The sequence below is a fragment of the Symphalangus syndactylus genome, chromosome 21, assembly GCF_028878055.3.
Source record: "Symphalangus syndactylus isolate Jambi chromosome 21, NHGRI_mSymSyn1-v2.1_pri, whole genome shotgun sequence".
NCBI lineage: Eukaryota > Metazoa > Chordata > Mammalia > Primates > Hylobatidae > Symphalangus > Symphalangus syndactylus.
Window position 1 is genome coordinate 24,388,916 of NC_072443.2, and position 23,869 is coordinate 24,412,784.

Here is a 23,869-nt window from a genome sequence, read left to right on the forward strand (position 1 = left end):
ACCAAAAATGTCAGATAAAATACATGAAATAATGATTTTTGAAACACCAGTCATCAGGTGATGAAGAGCAGTGATCTCTAAGAAATAGGAGACAAAAAGGTGTACACTCGGGCTGCTCCAGCTTACTGCATGGAGAGAATTTCCAGGCTGAGACTCAGGGAAAGGAACTTAAGTGCAATTCAGACTCCCGATTTGAGGAGAAGGTGTGAAGAGGGTGGGGAAACCAAGGTGGTTAGAGTTCATGGAACAGAGTACCAGGAACGAAAGGGCTGCATGGAGAGAGAGGACCCCGATAACTGCAGAGGGGGCCTTCAAGGATTCAGCATCGTACTGACCAGCACCTGCATGTGGGGAAACTACTGGGGACCTGGGGGCCAAGCTTGTCAAGGGAAGAGAACAGAGCCTGGCTCTCACCAAAGGCTGGGAATATTGCCTGTTCCTTCCAGCCAGACTGGAAAACCCATAATCCACAGGGTATTGGTAGAACAGTCAGGAAGGCCTTGCCTCAGTAGTGGGGAATAATTAGCAGTCTAGAGCACTGCTCCATATTTGCCTAATAAATCATAAAAAAGCAATTTGCAAAAGTATTAAACTGCGTCTAAGTTACTTAAGCTCATCCCAGAACAGAGTTCAAGAATATTTATGGGAATAAAAAAAAATCCGGTGCCAAACAAGGTAAAATTCACAATGTCTGACACCCCAAAATAGTAACGTAGTTTAAAATGGAAACACACCACTCTCCCTGACTGTCCTGGAGGTGAACTTCCATACACATTCTTGAACCCTTAAAGAGTCCAACAGTTTAAGCCTTCAGTGTAACATTTTATACATAACAATCTAGAGACTGCCAAACTATGGTCTGTGTTGATATTTATCTTGGCTTCTGAGACAGCACTTCCTCTTTCATGTCTATGACTGTTTTAAAAAATATTTTTTCTGTGTTTGATACGTTCAACCTTACCATTGGATTATGGTAAGGTAGACTCAGCTAAGATATCGGCCAATTACATTGTGCATCCTAAGAGGTTGGGGCTAGGAGTCGTAGGTAACGGTGATGGGTGGGTGAGATGGGACAAGTTTTCTGAGGTCAACGTATGACTCAGATTCAAAGGCTTAGAGAGCAGTAAGGACCAAACCAGGCAGGCCAAGATCTTGGACAGGCCTGAGGGGGCTAGCTCAGCCAAGTTCCAGAACCAGAAGCCCTTTGGAAGCCAACAGGAACATACAGAGAATGAGGTGAGTATAGTCTCGTTAGGACTTGGTCAAGACTAAAGAGTCAGGGCTTGTTCATTGGCAGAGGTTGGAGGCTGGGTCAGAGAGGAGTGTTCTGGGATCATGCATGGACTTACTGCTCTAGAGGTTTGTAACTGAGCTCCACAATTTGAGCCTGGGATGTACATTCTTCCTCTGAGATTTGGAAGGTTTTAAATTTGGTTTCCAGGCCTATTTGTCTGATTCCCTCCCATCCCCCAAATTCAACCTGACACTCTGTCATTAGGATGCCCCTAGTTAGATACTTGGCTGCCAGAACAAACATGTTTTCTTCAGATTGGCTGGCACCTGGGCATTCTTTCCCACTCTGCCTATACAGAAATGTGGCTTTTCTGCATACAACTTACAAATCTTTTGGCTGCTGGAAAATGCTAAATTTCTTAAAATATTGTAGCCCAGATGAATTTGTGGGAAAGCTCCTACTTGAAGATGATCACAAGATATTACTGTTATTTGATAGAAATTCTGCCTACTCTGGGAGATGAGAATGGGACTTAAGGATCGGTCTTTGGGAAAAGTGGAAATGAGTTGGTCTTTTAAAGGAGGGTGGTCTTAAAATCACTTTTTCACCTAGAAAGCGTTTTTAATAAATGTTCTTGGAGCTCTTTATTTTCATTCCCAATGGCTATCGTACCATGGATTGAGTAACTAGAGTTGGGACGCAGGGATGAAGAATGGATGCTAGTCAGTATTGTCATGACCACCATGATGGACTGGACGGCCAGAACAATTCACTTACAGTTTTTAATAATGACAAAGACAACAACAACACTAGAAAGTAGATAGAGTAAGTTTATACTTTAATTTCTTTCAGATCAGTATGGATTAGAGGAGCTTCTGCCCTCTCTGTGTTTTCCAAAGAGAGAGAAATAGATACAGAAGAGATTAAGAGAGCATAGGAGGGGGCTTCAATATGTTTGACTAGAGACACCTGTTATTCACCTCCTCCACAAAAGAGGACCAAAACAGCGACTAAATAAGCATGATGTCAAATAGAGTATTTAAGAGAGAACACAGGAACTAAGCAGGAAAGTGACAGGAAACCTCTCAGGCACGGAAGGAGAGGAAAGCAAAGCAGCTGGCCCAGCTGAGATTGGAGCCAGGAGAGACTCCTCAGTGCAGGAAAAGGGAAGGGAGACAGCCCCGTGTTCCACATTTCCACCATGGACTACTACAGTCCTAGCTACAGAGTGCCCTTTGGCTCTCACAGACCCTGAGACTAGTATAAGAAACTTCCTGGAGCCCACATGATGGCATTGTCTCAGAGGGATTTCACCATGGGTCACACACATAGCCCAAGACTGAAGCAACTGCAGCATGGTGCCCTTTTGAGAGCCCAGGCCCAACAAGACTGCATCTTGACCTGGAGTCCAACAGCCCATGCATCTCCATATCCCTGGAGCCCCACTGACATCCCCTTACATGCACTCAGATGGTTGCAATATACTAATGACATTCTTCACAGAAATAGAAAACACAATGCTAAAAATTGTATGGAACCAAAAAAGGACCCAAATAGCCACATCAATAGTAAGCAAAAAGAACAAAACTGGAGGCATCTACTACCTGGCTTCAAAATATACCACAGACCTGTAGTAACCAAACAACATGGCATTGGTATAAAAACAGACACATAGAGAAGTGGAACAGAATAGAGAATTCAGAAATAAATCCATATATTTACAGTCAACTGATTTTCAACAAAGGCATCAAAAACATATATTGGGGATAGGACACCCTGTTTAAAAGTGGTGCTGGGAAAACTGGATATTCATGTGCAGAAGAATGAAACTATCTGAATGAATAGACCCCTGTCGCTCACTATATATATATATATATATAAAACTCAAAATGGATTAAAAACTTTAAGACCTGAAACTATAAAACTACTAGAAGACAACATAGGGGAAACACTTCAGAACATTGGTCTAGGCAATGATATTATAATTAAGACCTCAAAAGCACGTGTAACAAAAACAAAAATAGACAAGCGGGGTTATATTAAACTAGCAAGCTTCTGTACAGCAAGGGAATCAACAGAATGAAGAGACAAACTTTGAATAGAAGAAAGCATTTTTCAACTATTCATTCGACAAGGGACTAATACCCAGAATATACAAGGAACTCCATCAACTGAACAGAAAAAAAAATCCCATGAGATATTTCTCAAAAGATGACATATGAATGGCCAACAGGCATAAGAAAAACTGCTGAATATCACTAATCATTAAAGAACAGCAAATCAAAACCACAATGAGATATTATCTCACCCCAGTTAGAATGGCTGTTATGAAAAGGACAAAAGTAATAAATGCTGGCAAGGATGGGGAGAAAAGAGACCTCTTATACATTGTTGGTGGGAATGTAAATTAGTAAAGCCATTATGGAAAACAATATGGGAGTTTCTCAAAAAAATAAATGTAGAACTACCATACAGTCCAGCAATTTCGCTACTGGATATTTATCCAAAGGAAAATAAATCAGTATATCAAGGGGATACCTGCACCCCCATGTTTATTGCAGCACTATTCACAATAGCCAAGGTATGGAATCAACTTAAGTGTCTATCAATGAATGAATGGGTAAAGAAAATGTGGTATATAGATATACAATGAAATATTGAGCCACAAAAAGAATGAAATCCTGTCATTTGTAGCAATATGATGGAACCGCAGGTCAGTATGTTAAGTGAAACAAGCCAGGCACAGAAAGACAAATATCACGTGTTCTTACTAATACATGAGAGCTAAAAAAGTTGATCTCAGGAAATTAGAGAGTAGAATGGTGGTTACTAGAGGCTGGGAAGGGTATGGGAGGAGGATGAAGAGAGGTTGGTTAATGGGTACAAATATACATTCATATAGAAAAATAAGTTCTAGTGTTTGATAGCACAGTAGGGTGACTATCATTAACAACAATATATTATATATTTCAAAATAGCTAGAAGAGAAGATTTGAAATGCTCCCAATACAAAGAAATGATAAACATTTCAGGGGTGATAGATATCCCAGATACTCTAACTTGATCATTACACGTTGTATGCATGTATCCAAATAGCACTAAATATGTACAATGATTATGTATCCGTAAAAAAAGTTAAAAAGAGAGAGCGTAGGTGAGAGCTCTCTGCTTTTATCTAATGAGCTCCGGATTGCCTTCCATACTCCTGGACATGATACTAGGAAGTCTCAATCAAGGGAAGATTATGCTTTCTGGAGAGAAATGGACTGGAAACTTGATATAATCTAATTGATGTTAATTGTGATAAGTGTTGCTGGTTTTACTTTTGGCTTCATACATAATGACTTATATTTTGTGGTGGTAATGAGTAAAAGTGAGTTGATGAAACTGCTTCTGTGCCCTGAGAAGTGGCTGTGTTCTGATTGGTTCTCAGTTGGGAGTTGATTTTTCGACAGGAAGAGAATTAGCTTACCAATGTGAAACCACTAAAGGCAAAATCAAGAGAAGTTTACTTTACCTCCATCGCAGTCTTATTCCCATGTCCTCGCTTTTTTCTGTTCTCTTTATTCTCTTTCCTTTTCTCCCCAAACTCATGATTGCCTTTCTTTCAGCAACTCTCTCCAGGTTCTCATTGACACAGAAATTGTAAAGATTCAGAAAAGGCTATGAGGGGATATTTTTCCTCCTTGTTTCTGTGAATCTTATATTTGGATTGGAAATAGAAATTATATACCACCTTAGGGGATACTTCTTCAATTTTTCTGAAATTAAGAGACCCCATTTTTCTTTTCATAATGTGTTGAAGGAAATAGTTTTTGAAAAGTTGGGAATGGAGAGAGGTCAACTGAGAGGAGATTTTTACTGTGAGGTATCCTCTCCCTGGCATGAGATGAGTCCTTGGGAAGTGAAAAGATGGGGGCTATCTTTGGAAAAACACCCATCCCTGCTCCCAGAGAGCTCCGGGCCCGCATTTTATGGAGAACAGCACCTGTTCTCACATTGAGCCTGGTTAAGCCTTTGAATTTTCCTTTGCATGTGTTCTCAATCACTGATGGTGCTGAATCATGAGGCATATTGCCAGATGTGGGAATGAAATTTTTCTTTCTTTTTTTTTTTGACAGAGTCTCGCTCTGTCACCCAGGCTGGAGTGCAGTGGCACAATCTGGAATCATTGCAACCTCCGCCTTCTGGGTTGAAGTGATTCTCCTGCCTCAGCCTCCAAAGTAGCTGGGATTACAGGCATGTGCCACCACGCCTGACTAATTTTTTGTATTTTTAGTAGAGACAGGGTTTCGCCATGTTGGCCAGGCTGGTCTTGAACTTCTGACCTCAGGTGATCTGCCCGCCTTGGCCTCCCAAAGTGCTGGGATTATAGGCATGAGCCACTGCACCCGGCTGGGAATGGAATATTCTCAATGAGGAACTTGATAATGTCTGAAAAAGTAAGTTTTCAGGAAAAGCCACAGGCTTGAAGTGTATCATCTTTCCTTCATGGTTTGGCACATCATTACTTTCCTTTTCCATGTGTTAGCTAACAAATGACGTTTAGAAATATCCTCTTTCCCACTGTCCCCATGCCAAAGATCAGCCTTTCATATTTTTCCTTAATTGACAAGGAAATATTTGAGCATCTACACTGATATTCTTTATTACTGTGTATGTGATTTGGGAAACAATTCTTGGAGGGCAACTCTGAGTCTGTGGTGAATAAAAAAGTGAGGATAAACGTCAATGAATATTGTTTCTGATGTTCTCTGTGCAGCTGGAAAAATCATGAGCAAGTTAGCTTAATTAGCTGAGCATCTTCCTCTTATTGAAAGGGCCGTGATGCTTGTGATTGGAAAAAGCCGTTCTTATGTGGCATCCTTTTAGAAAAGACTGTGGTTTAACATCATTCTCAGTAAACTATCGCAAGGACAAAAAACCAAACACCGCATATTCTCACTTATAGGTGGGAATTGAACAATGAGAACTCATGGACACAGGAAGGGGAACATCACACTCCGGGGACTGTTGTGGGGTTGGGGGAGGGGGGAGGGACAGCATTAGGAGATATGCCTAATGCTAAATGACGAGTTAATGGGTGCAGGAAATCAACATGGCACATGGATACATATGTAACAAACCTGCACATTGTGCACATGTACCCTAAAACCTAAAGTATAATAATAAAAAAAAAAAAAGAAAAGACTGTGGTTTAAATGGGCTTGTTTACAGGCCTCACTTTTGAGCTTACCTCCACCTCCAAGCCATCCACCATCATTAGCCACTTTTCTAAAATTAATTTATTAGAGGAACTGTTTGATTCATGAGATAAGTGGGTTTTGATTGGGGGTGGTTATGGGGTTTAGGAGGGTCTGCTGGTTAGTTCCACTGAGACCCTGAACAGTATGAAAGGGAAGGCTAGTTAAGAAGCAGAAAGAGAAAAAAGGAAGCCTGTCTTCTCAAACTTTTTGTTGGAAGTCTGCTGAAAGATTCGTTTTGTATCTGGGCCCCACAGGTTGCATAGCTGGTTCTGCCTCTATGCTTTCAGGTCGCTCAAGTGTAACAGGAGTGAGAAATTAGAATCAAGGGCCCATTTCATCACTTTTTTCCAAGTTTCTGTATCCACATGTGCACTGTATGAAACTGCTGTCCATACTCTTGTCTTAATTGATTTAATGTTTGATCTCCTTTAACAGAAGGTTTGCAGAGGTCTCTTTTCTTCTTCTAGTACAGCTTGCGTACTTATTTAGAGTCTGTAGTTAAAAGGGTGATTCAGGTCTTGGCAATATGTGATACTTCTGTCCTTTGAAAAGAAGTCATTTTTAAAATCTTGGTTTACTTTGTTTTATGGTAACAAGACAATACACCTTCTTATTTATTTCATACGTGCACTCCACACTCATTCCAGCAGGCCTTATTTCTTAAGCAAGAGACAAGAAATGGCCTTATTGACTGGCAGGTACAAGTGCTGAAACTAGCACTAATGACTGTGAATATTCATTCCTGAGTCGTATTTGTGTTCAGACAGGTGAGAGGTGCAGACTGGAGTGTTCGTCTGTTCCCCTTGTGTGGGTTGAGTGTGAGATGGTTGGGTTGGCAGGTTGGCCCAGGTGAGAAAAGCAAAGCGATGGGTGGCCCTGTTTCCTGTGGGAGCCTTTACTTTTCCATGCTTACACACTGAACACCTAAGCTGGCTGGTCAAATAATCAAGAGGCAGACTTGGTAAAAATGTGAATAAATGAGTGTAGTTACTATATAGCCATTAAAGAAAAATCTGCTAATGGTGACTCAGTAGTGCCTCCCTGATTGTAAAGGACAATGTCTTCTGGTGAGCTTGAGCATGTTCCATGGGTTGACAATCAGATTTGCATGGCTGATGACATTAATTGCAGGGTGCCATGTAAGGTTTCTGTAAGTTGGGTGGAGGTGGAGGCCACTGGCAATGAGTACAACGCCCGGGGGAAGCATGTGAGTGGGAGGAAGAAAAGAGTTTTCTGGAGCTGTTGCAATGTGTATGCTGGTGAAATTGACTTGAGCATTAAGCAGTATCTCCCAGGATTGTTAGCTACTTAGTGGCACATCTTCAGTACTCATGATTTGTGGGGGACTTGAGCAGAGGTAAAAGTGTGGTAAGTTTTAATACTGTGTTTGCTTACTAGTTGCTTTTGACATGCATACAGGTGTGTGTGTGTGCATGTGTGTGCATGTGTAAAACTGACTGTAAGATGTCAAGTTTCAGCCTATTGATTTTTTTATTCCAGAAACTTTTCAGCATTACCTAAGAAACAAAGGCTCAATTTTGGCTGCTTCATTCTTGTCCCTTCTGCCACAGTTCTAACGTGCTTGATCTACTGAGACCAAGGATGACCAATGACTCAGAAGGGAAAATGGGATTTAAACACCCAAAGGTTAGTTTGGCATTTCTGCAGTAACCTTTGGTGTGATAATGTGAGAAGAGCAAGAACTTTTGATTCATAAAAACCTAGTTTGAATCTGACTGTACTGTGTATTTATGACATTGTGCAAGTAACTTATTGTGGGTTGTGGCTGATCAAGGCAAAGTTAATACTATCCTAATGCTGATGATTCTGTAGAAATTTTATTTCATTTTTTGTTGGGATCTAGCATTGTGGTTGGATAGGAAGAGCTGATGTTGAAGATATGTGCCTTAAATGCTTCTCTTGATTTCTGTAGCATTTTCTTCCTCTGGGACCTTCAGGAACCTGGCAGCTGAAGCGTTAGGTATACCAGGCACTCTTTTTATCCATCCTTCCCATCCATCCATTTATCCACTCAACACTTAGGTACTGAACCGCTTACTATATGCCAGGCACAGTTCTAACAGCTAAGGATTAAGCAGTGAAGAAAAATAGAAAAAAAATCCTGTATACATGGAGCTTTCATTCTAGTGAGGGAGGAATGCAATAAAGAAAACAAGTCAGTAATTATGGGTGTATTAAAAGGGAATGTGTCACAGGGAAAATCAAGCAGGAAGAGAGGGTAGGGTATTGAGGCAATTTTAAATAAGGTGATGAGAGCAGGTCTCATTGAGAAAGAGCTCCCCTGCAGAGCTCTGAACACAATTTGCAGACAGTGCCTTCTTGTTATTACCAACCAGCAGTACTCGTTGCCTTGTCTTCCTCTTGTTTATTCACTGAGGCCTCGCCATTTTTGTTCCATGAAAAAAATAATTGTTTGAGAGCACAGAATATGACTTTTGGGTTTTCCTTTAGGGCTATGTTAAGATGCTAGTAGATGCTAGTTAAAGGATACCTTGGTGGGGCCCTCTTTTCTGCCCTTGCTGGGTTCTGGAAACGATACCTTCTGCTCTATTATCCATGTGGCCTTATACATTGGGTACCTACCTGCAGAGCTTTTTTTAAATAACCTCTCTAGCCCCTCTTGTACGCCCCACACAAACCTCTGACTATGCAGCTAAGTATGGTCCCTTGTAGGGCTGGGCCTCTGCTTCTAGTCTTTTCCCTGCTTTCTTGGAGCAGGCAGGCACAGGTTGCCAACCTAACTTATGCTTTTGGACAACAGCAACTTCTGCCTTCACCATTTCCTGACCCAACATAGTGAAAGGAGAGTGTCTCATCACCAAGAAAAGCCTCTCACTTTCTCTGTCTTGGTCCAGGAGGTAGGAGAACAAAGAGGAGCAAATAAGTCAATCACATCATGGTGTCTCAGCCAGGCTGGGACCTGGAAGCAATCTTTGCAGTATGAGGATGGGATCCACATCAAGAAGACACCCAGTCTTCTTTGGCCCATGATGGATCACGAGTCAGTGAATGCTTCATTAGCTTTCATGAAGGGGGATATCTGCTTTCTGGTAATTTTCAAAATGTTAAAGAACCCCGTTCGAAGCTAGAAGGAAAGTTTAGTGTGTGAAGCTCTGTGAAGGCCATGGATGCCTTTTAATTTGGGATTTAGTAGAGCTTAAATTCCCTCTGATACTTCCTAAGTTCCCCAAAGGCAATGTGAATGGATGGGGTCTGGGCAACGTCTGCACCTCCAGCTGAGATGGGATATGGTAGGGTTTAGCTTTCATCTCCCCTTTCTTTCTTTCTTTCTTTTTTTGAGACCGAGTTTCCAGTTGACCAGGCTGGAGTGCAGTGGTGCGATCTTGGCTCACCACAACCTCTGCCTCCTGGGTTCAAGTGATTCTCCTGCCTCAGCTCCCAAGTAGCTGGGATTACAGGCATGTACCACCATGCCTGGCTAATTTTGTATTTTTAGTAGAGATGGGGTTTCTCCATGTTGGTCAGGCTGGTCTCGAATTCCTGACGTCAGGTGATCTGCCCGCCTTGGCCTTCCAAAATGCTGAGATTACAGGTGTGAGCCACCATGTTCAGCCTCATTTCCCCTTTCTGATATGGATCTCAGAGGTGGCTTCTCCTTGGCTAGGAATATGACATTGCCACACCAGCTGCAGCACGTACGCACACACCCTGGGGCTGTCCATCCCACATCATTCTGTGCCAGTTGTGTTGGCCTTTTTCTGCCCACTGAGGATCTAGAGAGACAGTGATGTCAGCCAGAGCTGCTGTGGCAGGTGGGGCTGTCCTGACGTCTGATCAAGCAGCCAGAGCCTCCTTGCCACATTCAGCTCCTGCCCACGTCCTCTAGGCTGGCCCCAGTACAGCTCTGGCCAGTTTCCATGACTGTGAAGTATATTTCTGCCCAGCTTAGTAGTAATGAGGAGTATTTATTTTTATACGTTTGTTTGTTGTTTCAGATGGTAAGAGTTCTGTAGAAGCCAGGCTTTCCTAACATCCCAAGTCCTTCTTAGGCAGCATTATGGTACTCCAGTTATACACCTGCCCAGCTCTGTCCAATATCGAGTTCCAATCTATACTTGAAAAGACAAAGATAAACAGTAACAGGAGAGTAACTGTTGGGGGTGGGGGTAGTGGGCCCAGCTACACTGACAATAACAATCCCTTCCCCACCCCTCCTTGGTTGTCTGTGAAGCTACTCTAAGGAGTAATTCTTCCCTTGACCATACCCTGTTGGGAAGCGAGGTGTTGAGGTGCCAGGCAGTGGTTTGGGGGCTGACTCTGGCCCTTGACCTGTGTGTCACAGCTATGTGGGAAATGCAGTATCACTCCCTTGATTTGTTTGTTTTTCTGGATTGCACCTTTGTTGACAGTCTGGCACTTACTCTTGTGCATTTCGTTATTTATTTTCAATGGTGCAAGGCCCCAGTGTTCCATCCTCCTTCTGAATTCACAGAAACATCCACGCAAATAGACTGGCCTTGGCTTGGACTCACATTTGAGAGACTTCAATCTCCTTGGCCTGTCAAAATGAAGTTCTTCTTAAAAGTTCTAACTCTCTGGTGCTGGCCTATAGTCTAATCAATGCTTCCCAACCTTTTTCATGTCACAGTATACATGGACATGACATGATATATGTAGATGGGAGGGCTCATTCCTAGGCAGTTGACCCCTCACCATCACCTGGCTGTTCCTGGGGCTTAGGGGATTTGTGTTTCCCTCTGGCACACCTGTTCCCACTGGGGACACACAGGTATGCTACAGCTAAGGTTAGAAGTTCTGGCCCAAGACCTAGCATAGACCACAATCTCAAGGTGCAACAAAGTGTCTCGTCCATAGACATCTTTGAAGATGATCCTAGAGGGTGGACGTACTTTCCCAGGATGTTGTAAGTTTGGGAGAACTAAGGTTCTGTGGTTGCGCCCATTGCTTGGTGCAGTCTGCCACCACCTGTCCTTCTAGAAGGAAGGGTTAGAAGGATGCCAACACTGCATGTCCCCTGTCCCCTCCAGGCCAGCATGACCAGGATCCTTGGCTCTGTGGCCAAACTCTAATGCTTAGCACTGCTTCTTCCATCCTACCATATTCTGGGGTTATTTCACGTGACTTCCACAGGTTCCTGACCTCCCAGCTTTGCTACATCTTCTGCATCGCTTAGAACATCACTTCTTATGCAATGGCTGCAGGGGTCATAGACATTCTGCTGATGTTGTCTGTTTGTGTTGCCGTGAACCACACCTGGATAACTGGTCTGGGTGGAATTCAGCTACTGCAAGAGTACATACTAGTCCTCTTTTAGCCCTTATGACTGTGTGCTACCAGGTGGTGGTTCTTACATTTAAACAGAGCTATGGGCTCATCCATCCATTCATTCATTTATTTACTCATTTAACAACCCTATTCAATAAATTCTGGGTACTGGGAATATAAAGATTAAAGTCATAGTCTCTGCCTTTCAGGAGCTCACAGCGCAGTGAGTGAGATCCAAGAAGTAAACAATGATGATATGCATGAGAAATTCCACTGGGTTCTGTGGGAACACAGAAGAGGGGGAAGATTCTTGCATTCGGAGAGTGGTCAGAGGAGGTTCCCTGGCTGAGATGAGATAACTTTTAGCTTAAATCATTTTTCCTCTTCCTCCTCCTCCTCCCTTCCCCTCCTCCTTCTCTTCTTCCTTCTCTTCCTCCGTTCTCCTCCTTCTCCTTCTCCTCCTCCTCCTTTCTCCTCTTTCTCCTCCTTCTCCTCCTCCTCCTTTCTCTTCCTTCTCCTCCTTCTTCTCTTTCTCCTCCTCCTCCTCCTTCTTTTTCTTTCTTCTCTTTCTCCTTCTTATTCCTTTTTGAACAGAGTTATCTGGGAAGTGTGCTAATTGAATGAAGGAAGGAAGGGAACTGCATAAAGCTAGAGAGTGGAACTTCAAGTGCCACCATTTTGTTTGGTCATAGTAGAATTCTAATGGGCAACAGCAGCTAATGAAATAAGGATCACTTAAGGAGGGAGAGGAGACTTCTACATTAGCCTGCAATGGTCAGATCATACTTTTGGAAGGAGAATGTCTGTGGGATTCACTCATAGAAACCCTGGAAAGTTTCCATTGGAGGAGAAAGAAATCTAGATGGCAAGCTGGCTTGAAGAGACTTGTTATGTGTGGCTTCTGTGCGTGCGAGAGGATGGTGGGGGAGACTGCCTTCTCTATCCTGCTTCTTTCATTCAAAAGGCAGCATGATCTTGGGCAAGTGACATGACATCTCCAAACCAGTGTCCTCATTTATAAAGGTAGTTCTCATAATACCTCTCTCACCAGGGTTGATATATAATTAAATGACATAATTTATTGTTGTAGGAAAGAATCTAACATAGTAACTACTCAACAGATGTTAATTTCTTTTTCCTTCCCATCTATCTTTTTTCTCTTCCTCTTTTCCTTCTCTTTTCCCTTTCCCCTGCCTTCATACATCAACTCTTTATTAGGTAAGTAATGTTTGTCAGGCATCCTGCAAGTTTTGCATTGTCCAATATGGTACGAGCCACATGTGGCTATCGAACAATTGAAATGTAGCTAGTCCCAATTGAGATGTGTTGTAAGTGTGAAATACACACAGAAGTTGGGGTAGTTAACACTCCGCCTTGTCCCCACGCCATTTCCAGGGCATGCTTTCCTATGGGCAGGAGACTAGAGGCTTTTTGAGTCTGTGGAGGCTTTTCCTATAAAAAGCCAGTCTTTGATGTGTTTCTGAGGTGGTCTTCAATTGCTGACCAGTAAGCTCGCCTTCCTTCCTGCAATGACATTTTTATAAATGTCAGTCTTGCTTTTAAATTCCTAGTATGTGGTCTTAATTTCCACACAAGTCTGGAAATGTTGACTTAGTACAAAAAGAAAAAAAGGCCAGGCATGGTGGCTCACACCTGTAATCCCAGCACTTTGGGAGGCAGAAACAGGAGGATTGCTGTGGCCAGGAGTTGGAGACAAGTCTGGGCAACATAGTGAGACCTTGTCTTTAAAAAAATAAAAAAATTAGCTGGGTGTGGTGATGTGTGCCTGTAGTCCTAGCTATTTGGGAGACTGAGGCAGGAGGATAACTTGAGTCCAGGAGTTTGAGACTGTAGTGAGCTATGACTGAGCCACTGCACTCCAACCTGGGCAACAAAGCAAGACCCTGTCTCTAAAAAAAAAAAGAAAAAGAGAAAAAAATGGAATGCCAACTATCTCATTAATAATTTTTTTCTATTGAGCACATATTTAAATGACAATATTTTGGATATATTTGGCTAAATGAAATATATTATTAAGCTTAATTTCACTGGTTTCTTTTTACTTTTAAAAATGTGGCTACTGAAAAATTAAAATTAAATATGTGTCTTGCACTGTGTTTCTGTTGGGCAGCACTTTGTGGAGCTTATGTCTGATGGGGGGAAGGTAGAAAAGCAACAACAGCAACAGAAAGATATTTTTAAAATAAATGTAAAAAAAACAAATACAAAATTACACATTGTGATGCATACTGTGAGGACAAGTTTCTATGGAAAGGAAAAATGAGAAGACCTAACTTCATTCAGCTGGCCCATGGAAGGCCTCTCTGAGGAAGACACATTTGTGCTGTGCCTTGAGGGAGGCTCTTGCTACATGGAGTTTCCAGCCAAAAGCGGAGACAGAGCATTCCAGGTAGAGGAAACAGCCTGCGGAGGAGTATTTCTTGAGACTCCCAAACACTTGTGGTCAGCAATGGGGAGAAACAGACCCATGAAGGGTCCCCTGACTTTTCAGAGCTTGTGGTATGGGGAGACAGGCAGGACAGGCATGTACTGTAGGCTGCAGGGATGCGACAAGTAGTACTGGCTCTGGAAGCACTTTTCCTTCCTTTCTTCTCTCTGCCTCAGAAGCATCACTGACCACAGTCCTGGCCTTGGAGGTCCCGGGGCTGGTCTGTTCTTCCTTCATGGTGGGTAGTGAATAACACTCACATTTGTCCCTTGATTCCCTGTTCTCTCCCCTGGCTCTGACTCAGACTCACCATCTGGAAAATGAGCGTCTGCAGCAGCCACTTAACTAGTTTCCTTGCCTCCAGCCTCTTTCTCCCTTTCATATACTCTCTGTGACGCTGCCAAGTTAATCTTCCTGAAATACCATTTAGCCCATGTAACTTCCCTGATAGCACCCTGCTCCTGGCAGAGGAGCAGTGTGCTGTTAGCTTCTGTATGTCTCTCACTTTTCACCTTTACCTTTTCCTTCTATGGGCAATGACACCATTTGCAGGGAAGCATGTTCTACTGCCAGGCTCTTTAGCTTGAGGAGCTCTTGAAGTCTCATCTTCAGCCATCTTCCCATATTTCTGCTCTTGCCTTGCATTTTCTTCTGGGCCAGGCATACTTGAGTCATCATTCTTTAAATGCTAAGGGTCACTACCTCCCAGGGAAGAAAGAATATTAACAAGAGCTCAGGTTCTGGCGTCCATCAAACTAGCTTCAAATCCCAGCTCTGCCATTAAACTAGCTGTGGGAACCTTTTCAAGAGTCACTTATCTTTGCTAAGCCTTAGTTTTCTCATCAGTTGACACCATGAGGCTAAAAGTAATTTGTACCCCTTGGGGTTGGGTTCTTTAGATAGTACTGCAGATAGACTTCAGGCAAGTTAGCCATAAAGAACTTTGTTATTTTAGATGAAAAAAATTATCATCTGCCAAAAAAATTCTAGATTTTCTTTTCTCTTTCGAAATCCATTAGTTTTAGATTGCAACAGACTGGTCACAACTCCAACAAATTAAGGTACAAAGAACAGACTGTTTTAGAGTCCCCTAAGTAATTAAGCAAGGTCCTTTGCGAATTAGGAAGCTTTAAGTGGAAGGAAGAATCTAGTTCAAGGTTGGCTTTTATATTTGCAGTCACAGGCACAAAGTGAGTCCATGTGGCTATCATCATGTTTCTGAATTTTTTGGATGAAGACATAAAAATCTCATATCCTCTATTTATGTCAGTATTTTAAAATAGATATTTAAAATACATAAATGTAATTTAAAATTGTAATAGATATGCTTTTTAGGACACCACCTACATCAGGAATGACTGAGCAAGAGATCGTCTTTCTATTGATCTCTTTGGAAGATGTACTGTGTAGCAGTTAGTCAACAAGAGAGGACTATGACACCTGGTCCAGAGTTAGTGCACCATAGATATTTGTAAAGTGAGAATAAATGAGGGTCAATAAAAAAGTATTTCAAAAACTCCTTTATGGTGACTGAAATGTCTATAGATTACTGCAGTATTTGATGACAAGAAAAGAAACAAAACTCCAACAAGAATTCAAATGTCTTGTATACTATATTTTAAAAATCTGTTCAAAGGAACAAGGTGAATATAGTGCCATCATTCTCAGCTACCCTCATGATAGTCCTTCTTACTTTGGGCCCAAGACTTTGGCCTTTTTTTCTATTTGCTCAGAACCAGCAAAAAACTAATGATTCAGTGACTGTGGTTACAGAATGCTGGGAATTGTGACGAGGTTGGGAGAAACATTGGAAATTGTCCTTGACCAAGGGTTCCAACCTTATGAAATATGAAATAGACCTATTTTTAACATCTGAAGATTTCCAGATCTCTCTCCATCCTGTCCTGCAATTTTATTGTGGGTGTTTTAGTATCTGTTGATGGAGAAGAAAGATATACCAGTTCATAATGACCTCTTGCAATGCAACTTTGGCCAAGGAATCTTCAGTTCACTTGATGGAACCACCAACATTTTAGACCAAATTTCTAATTGTATTAATGAGGCACAGGACCACTTTTGGTTTAGGAATAGCCTGGGTATAATTCAGAAAAGCATAGGATGTTCAAATAGAGATTTGAAAATATCTGGAAGTCACAACCAAGACAACTCAGAACACCAGATAAGACTGGTGTTGCTTGAGAAATCTTCACCCTGGGCTGTTGCAATGTTCATTACCCAATGGAAATCCCTTCACGGATCACCACATAAAATGCAGAATGCTTAGTGAAATTTGAATTTTGAATAAACAACACATGCACTATATGGAACATACTTGTGCTCAAAACCGACCTGTTGTTTACGTGAAATTTAAATTTCACTGGGTGTTCTGCACTTTTGTTGTTGCTAAGTGTGGTCACTCTACCTTCAGATGTCCACAGTGGTGCCAAGGGTTGAAGGAAAGGAGCTAAAAACATGGGTTGTATTCCAGCATGACTGTCAACATAGATTACTGATGCATTTTCTGGGAACCTTTCACATCTGTAAGGCTATAAGGCTCTATATTTGGTTTTCTCAGGGATCCTTGGTCTCCCTCAGGGGTGTGCAACCCAACTTGGGCAGTGGCAGGCCAGGAGGAAGTTGTTGATTTATTCTCTTGGTTCATTTTCGTTTACTTTGAGGTTTTGTCATGAATTTGTATACCTGACCTTCTGTGAAGTGAGGGCAGAATCGAAGGTGGGGATTTCTTGGGGCTGAAGTAATGACTTTAAGGGTGAAATCAAGGGACAGAGGAGGAGGCAGGATGGAAGGAGACTTCAACTCACTTGGACCCCTTGTTTTTTTCTGTACAGGAGTCAGAACATTTTCCACGAAGCATGGCAGACTAGAAACTCTCCACCTTTTCTTGTCTAAATTTGAATTTAAAGGAGATTGGAATTTAGATACTTTGCTCTGTCTCTCTCTTTTTTTTAAACGCAGTTTCCTTCTCCCTCTATAAGCTAAGTTTGAAAGAAAAGCTGGCATTGTACTGTTTTTTAAATCATTTATTTAATTTATAAATGAAGTATCCTAGGATTTTAAATTCTGATTGTAGAATCAATGAATTTATTCCAAAAGCATGCAGAACACTATGACAAAGCCAAAGAAACAGCTTATTTTAATGAACATTCACATTAAAATTCTGTTTCCATAAGGGCAGAGCAATGTAAAAAAATGACTTTCATATGAGGCCTTAAGGGTCAGATAGTTTTTGTTTTATAGGAGATTGGAAAGAAAGCACTACAAATGAAGCTCCTGTTTGTTGGATGGGCTTTTGTCTCCTACTAAGGACAAGAATTTTGAAGGTTCATTTTATAAAGTTGTATGGTGGTGAATGCCATTGTTTCCACACAAACACTCCTTTCCCCCATAAGACCTCAAATGTTTGGTTGTGCGGGGGGATTTAAAATCAGAGAACATGAAGAAATTAAAAATGAAGCAATTAGTTGTAGGCTTTAACAATTAACAGAAAAAAACCAGGGGCTAGAAGGCAGTAGCATATGAGTTTGAGAAACACTGCTTTACCTCATTCTTTCTTTCACTGGGCATTAGCTAGTCCCACACTCAGCATAGCCTTGATTCAGTCATTTAACATTTTAAAGTGCAAGCTTGGTGCTTGAATAAAAAAGGAGCTCCTGGGTAGCAGGAAGAGATGGAGACTCAACGAGGTCATCTCAGCATAGGGTGGGAGTCCATGCTGCAGCGAGGGGATGTGCAAGCGCTGTGGGGGCATAGTGGGAACAGCCTAAATCAGACTGGAAGTTCAAGATCAAGAGAAGAATCACCTCCAAGACCAGACCTTTTGGTTGTAACTGCTCCCTTGTGAGTCTTGGAGTCAAAACCTCAGATTTCTCAGGCCAGCCTTTATTTTTACTTTTATTTTTGTGACAGCGTCTCACTCTGTCACCCAGGATGGAGTGCAGTGGAGTGATCTCAGCTCATTGCAACCTTTGCCTCCCAGGCTCAAGCGATTCTCCCACCTCAGCCTCCTGAGTAGCTGGGACTACAGGCACATGCCATTATGCCTAACTTTTGTATTTTTTTGTACATATGGGGTTTCATTATGTTGCCCAGGCTGGTTTCGAACTCCTGGGCTCAAGTGATCCACATGCCTCAGCCTCCCAAAGTGCTGGGGGTTATGGGCGTGAGCCACCATACTAGGCCAACCTTGATGTCTGATATTTTGTTTTATCAGAACAACGTGTCTATGTGTACAGACTCTGTACAGAAAGACCGTGTCCCTGCTCCTTGGCTCTTCCATCTCCATTTGTCCTTCCCAACTTTTTAAATGGAAAATTTCAAGTATATATAAAAATAGAATAGTATAACATACCGATTATCCAGTTTCAACAATTACTAACTCGTGCCAACTTTGTTTTATCTATTCTTCCATCCGTTTCTCCCGCCCCCCAGGTAATATTTGTATAAGTTTGGGCTCTCTAGAGAGACATAACCAAAAGGTTGTGTGTGGGATGTGGAGAGGGAGATTTAGGAATTGGCTCACACAATTTTCAGGGGTTGGCAAATCTGAAATCTGCTGGCCTGGAGGTGGGGGCTCAGGGGGTAGCTGATGTTGCAGTCTCAAAACCAAAGGCAGTTTCGAGGGAGAATTCATTCATCCTAGAGAAGACCTCAGTCTTTTAAAACCCTCAACTGATTGAATGACTCCTGCCCCTCCAGCCTCCATTCACCAGTATAGAGGGTAATCTGCTTTACTCAAAGTCTACTGATTTAAATGTTAATAATGTCTAAAAACATATTCACTGTAACATCTAGACTGGTCTTTGACCATAAACTGAGTTGTTTTCACCAAATTGACACATAAAATTAACCATCACAATTTTGAAGCTAATCCAACTCATCACATTATTTGATCCATAATATTTTAGTACATATCTTTACAAAATAAAGATTCTTTAAAACATATATATGCAATACTATTAGGACCCATATGAGATTAAACATCCTGAATTATTTTTGTTTGAATTAGGATCCAGATAAAGCGCATACATTGCAATTACATATATGACTCAAGTCTCTTTTGATCTGTGGATTTGTTCTTTATCTCTTTTTTGTTTTTCCTTAAGTTCATCTGTTGCAGAAACGGTTTTGTCCTGTAGAATTTTGCATCATCTGGATTTTACTGATTGCGTTCCCATGATATAATTTAAATGTTCCTTTGTCCCTGTATGTCCCATAAATTAGTAATTATATAAATAGTTTGCGTCACACCCAGGCTGTTTTTTTCTGCAAAAATACATTGAGTGTATCTTGTTGGGTTGTCTCTCTTTCAGATGTCAGCAGCCTTTGATTAACATTGTTTGACTCTATTAATTTATTAGGGTATGTAAAATTCTGAATTTGATCATTTCTTCTTGCATTTATTTGTTGAAATATTTCTGTAAGGAGTAATTTGCCCTCATTAATTATTTCATGATAGTTTTTCCTAATTATTTATCTCAGCGTTTCCCAAATTGGGATTGATAAACTCCTGGAAATTTGCTGACATGTTCTTGTGTGTGTGTCTGCGTGAGTGTGTGTGTGTGTGTGTGTGTGTGTGTGTGCATGGTCTGCAAGCTTTCTATTATAATAATATAACAGCATTTTTATCTCAATAATGATTGAGAAACATTATAAGTATATCTGGATCACCTAGATGATCATCTGTTGAAGTTAAATCAATGAACTCAGGGCTGGAGTTTGCATTTGTATTTAGGATCATGAGGGTAGCAAGCAGCACTGCTTTCATTATCAAGGGTTAAGGAAGAAAGAAGACGGGCTTAATATGCCAAGTCACTTTTCAGTGGCTATTAGCTTGAATAGAGAATCAACTAGAGCAATTGAATTGCTATCATGATGGTAGTAAGCAGCACTGCTTTAATTATCAAGGGTTAAGGAAGAGAGAAGATGGGCTTAATATGCCAAATAACTTTTCAGTAGTTATTAGCTTGAATAGAGAATTGAATAGAGATTTATGCCCCAGTTTGGGGCATACAGTAATTACATATTCTGTACCAAAAAGATGATACTTTGTAGCTGTCAGTACCATAATGATGCTGGTGATTTATTTTAGCAAAAATCATTTTTTGTTATATTTGAGATGCATTCATGTATTTGATTTTTGCTGGGTTTGTAGTTTTGCTTAATTTGTAAATTTGTTTCATTTTTATAGTTGTCCATGTAAATATTTCTACTATTTAAGAAAGTTTATAATAGAAGTGATTTGGGCCAACATACTGGCTCTGAAAGAATAATTTTTTTCCTTTTTAGAAGATCTTCACATTACTCAAGTTTGAGACGTGCTGCTTTATCCCATTCTTGCTTTCACAGGACTATTAGCAAGTCTCACATTCAGCGTAATTTGTCCTGTTAAGGAGTGATCTCTGCTCAGAGTACTTGGAGTCAAATGGTGTGTGCCTAGAGATCAACACCCTGGAACACTCAGAGAAAAAAAGCTGTATTTATGAAAGGGTATTTTGATGCCTTCTGCCCTCCCCAACATCATCTCAAACCAGAGAACAGAAGCACTTGGCTCCTTCTTTTTTTTATTTTTTTATTTTTTATTTTTTTTGAGACGGAGTCTCTCTCTGTCGCCCAGGCTGGAGTGCAGTGGCGCGATCTCGGCTCACTGCAAGCTGCGCCTCCCGTGTTCACGCCATTCTCCTGCCTCAGCCTCTCCGAGTAGCTGGGACTACAGGCGCCCACCACCACACCCGGCTAACTTTTTGTATTTTTAGTAGAGACGGGGTTTCACCGTGGTCTCGATCTCCTGACCTCACGATCCGCCCGCCTCGGCCTCCCAAAGTGCTGGGATTACAAGCGTGAGCCACTGCACCCGGCCTGCACTTGGCTCCTTCTACATCTTTTGCTCGTTCCTTGTAAGGCCTGATAACGGGAGAGTCTTAGGCCGTACCTCCACATTACTAAAACAACTTTTTGGAAAGATAAAAACCAGAACAAAAGTCATCTACAGCAGGCTTTTCATTAAAGTACTTACATTAAAGTACTTAATACTTAGTACTTTTTTACATTAAAGTACTTAATGCTTAGTACTTTACATTTTACATTAAAGTACTTAAGGGATCTTTTAAAAATGCAGATTCTGAGCTCTGACTCTCTCAGGTGATGCGGCTGGCCCATATGCTATTCATTGAGTAACCTGAGTCTAAACAACCAACTGCTTTGTCTTTATGCCACGATCATTTTATTTTCCTAGGATAATACATAGAAAGCTGTCAGTACAGTATTTGATACAGAGCCAGCATTTGATAATTGCTCATTGTTCTTGTTATGGTTGTTACGGTGAGTTTTTGAGGCATGGAGATGAGTGGAAGTGATGAAAGAGAAGATGGGAGTTTAGAGATTGACAGGCCTGAATTAAGATCCCAGCTTTGCCATTTATAAGCTGTTTGACCTGGGCAAGTTTTTCAGCCTTTCTAAGTCTCTCTCTTGTCAAATGTTAAATGGGGAGAAAAATAGTACCTCATGGAATCAAGAGGATGCTATGCAGCTCCTAGAGAGATGGGTATTTGATAAATGCCATTTTTCTTCCTTTGTTCCTTTTTGGACATAGACTTGGGGCTCAGTCTTGGTTCTGTGACAACATTATTGTGAGTTGCATTATAATCCCTATGAAATGCAGCTCTTTCTCATTATCTTTAAAGTGGGGGTAATAATTATTATGATTAAATTAATGGGTGCATGTAAAATGTCTTGGTACATAATAGGAGGCCAGTTATTACTGGCCTCTCTCTCCCCTCCCTTCCTTCACTTAGTGATGCAGTTGGCGAGGTCAACCAAGCTTAGGCACAGCTTTAAGATGGGGACCCATGGTTTCAATTTCAGTTAACTAGAATAATCTGGAGATCTTACAAAAGAAAAAAAAAGATTCCCAGGCCTCACCCCAAGAGACTCTGATTTAATAGGTTCTGGGTTGGGGATCAGATACCATCCATATTTTTTATGGTTCTCCCAGGTGTTTTGCATAGGCATCCAGGCTGAGAATCACGGCTCTAGTAGACAGCTAAGCCTTGATCACTATCAGATGGCTCTTAGCATTCCTCACGTCTGCACAGCACACCACACCACACCTTTTCCACCCCCCGCTCCCGCCTTTCTGATTGTTTCTTCCTACACACTCCCGTTTTTGTGCACTCCCATGAGGAGGCTGCAACTTTGCCCTTCCCTTGGCACATTGGGGATAGCACTTCCGGAACCCATCACAACCAGGCAGGGCAGGGGAGCCTGAGCTCAGCATGCCTCCCAGCCCCACCCTTCACACTGAGACACACAGAAATCCCTTTGGGTTCCTGCCTGAGGAAGAAGAAGACACCCCTGTGGACAGCTTTGAGGCATTTGAAGGAGAAACAAACCTATGACATGAGGCAGTGCCTACTGTGTGGCAAGAACTTTACTTGTATTATGTCTGCTTATCCTCAGCTTTATAAGGTAGTTTTATTGATATTGTCATTCTCATTTTATAGAAGGAATTGAGGCAAAGTTAAATAAGATGCCCCAGGTCAAGCTCACAGTGGTCTCTGTATTAGAGTAGTCTGATTCTAGAATCTGGGGTCTTAAAAAAATGATGCCTGGGTCCACTCAGACTAATTGAAGGAGAGTCTCTAGAGATTGGGCCCTATATACTGGTATTTTTTATGAGCTGTTCAAGCCAAATGTGAGACCTGGACGACACTTTGCTCTTCTGTCTCCCAGGCTGACTTGGAACCTGAGTCTATAGAGATTCCCTTTATTCCTGTTCTCTTCTTCCCCTCTTCTGTTGGCGATTTAAAAATTTTTTTGTTTTCATGCTTGTTAGAGATCCTCGGTCTGACTGTCATTCCTAAGAGGGTTGTGATAAGCTGAATAATGGTCTTCAGAGATGTCCATATTTTATTTTCTGGAAACAGAGAATGTGTTACCTGGCGCAGTCAAAAGGATTTCGCAGACATGATTAAAGTTCAGGATTTGGGGCTGGGGAGATTACCCTGGATTATTCGGGTAGGCCCAGTGGTTCTCATAAGGAGGGAGGCAGGAGGATTGGACTCAGAAGAAGGAGATGTGGCAACAGGAGAAGGGGTCAGAGTCAGTGAGAGAGATTTGAAGATGCCATGCTGCTGGCTTTGAAGATGGAGGAAGAGGCCCAGAACCCAGGAACACAGGAGGCATCTAGAAGCTGGAAAAGGCAAGGAAAGGGATTCTCCCCTGCAGCCCCGAGAGGGAACGTGGCCCTGCCAGCACCTTGATTCTCCGTCTGTGAGACCCATTTCAGACTTCTGACCTCTAGAACTGTAAGATAATAAACTTGAGTTGTAATTAGTGGTAATTTGTTAGACCAGCAGTGGGAAATTAAACCAGGAGTATTTGGTGCTGTCGAAAGTGCACTGTCCTCCAGCACCCCAGAGAACTGGATTCCATTTCTGCACTCTACCATTCACTGGCTGTGAATAATTCTGGCAAGCCACCAAATGTCATTAAGATAAGCTGTTTCTTCTGGGAATTAGAGCCAAGAAACCAGATGTCCTTGAGGGCAGGACTGGGCTGATGACCTCACACACCTCACAGATGCACTCCCTGCTATAGCCTTGATTCTTCTGCTCAGCTCAGCTCTGCACTTCCCAATAGGAACCACCGTTCTCA

At 41.8% G+C, this 23,869-nt stretch overlaps 1 protein-coding gene across 3 annotated transcripts in view; it reads left to right on the forward strand.

Annotated features, from left to right (window-relative positions):
- TMEM45A (transmembrane protein 45A) overlaps positions 1–23,869 on the forward strand; it is a 113,927-nt gene that overhangs the window by 51,656 nt on the left and 38,402 nt on the right. The window contains exons 1-2 of one of the 3 annotated variants that reach the window (XM_055259464.2): positions 7,661–7,848; positions 7,981–8,127. The exons of 1 other annotated variant lie outside the window; for it this stretch is intronic. In XM_055259464.2, coding sequence (XP_055115439.1) covers positions 8,083–8,127 — 45 coding nt within the window. In that variant the 5' untranslated portion in view covers positions 7,661–7,848; positions 7,981–8,082. Of the gene's footprint in view, positions 1–7,660; positions 7,849–7,980; positions 8,128–23,869 lie in introns of those variants that run through there. One more of the 3 variants, XM_063630020.1, reaches the window with a different exon arrangement.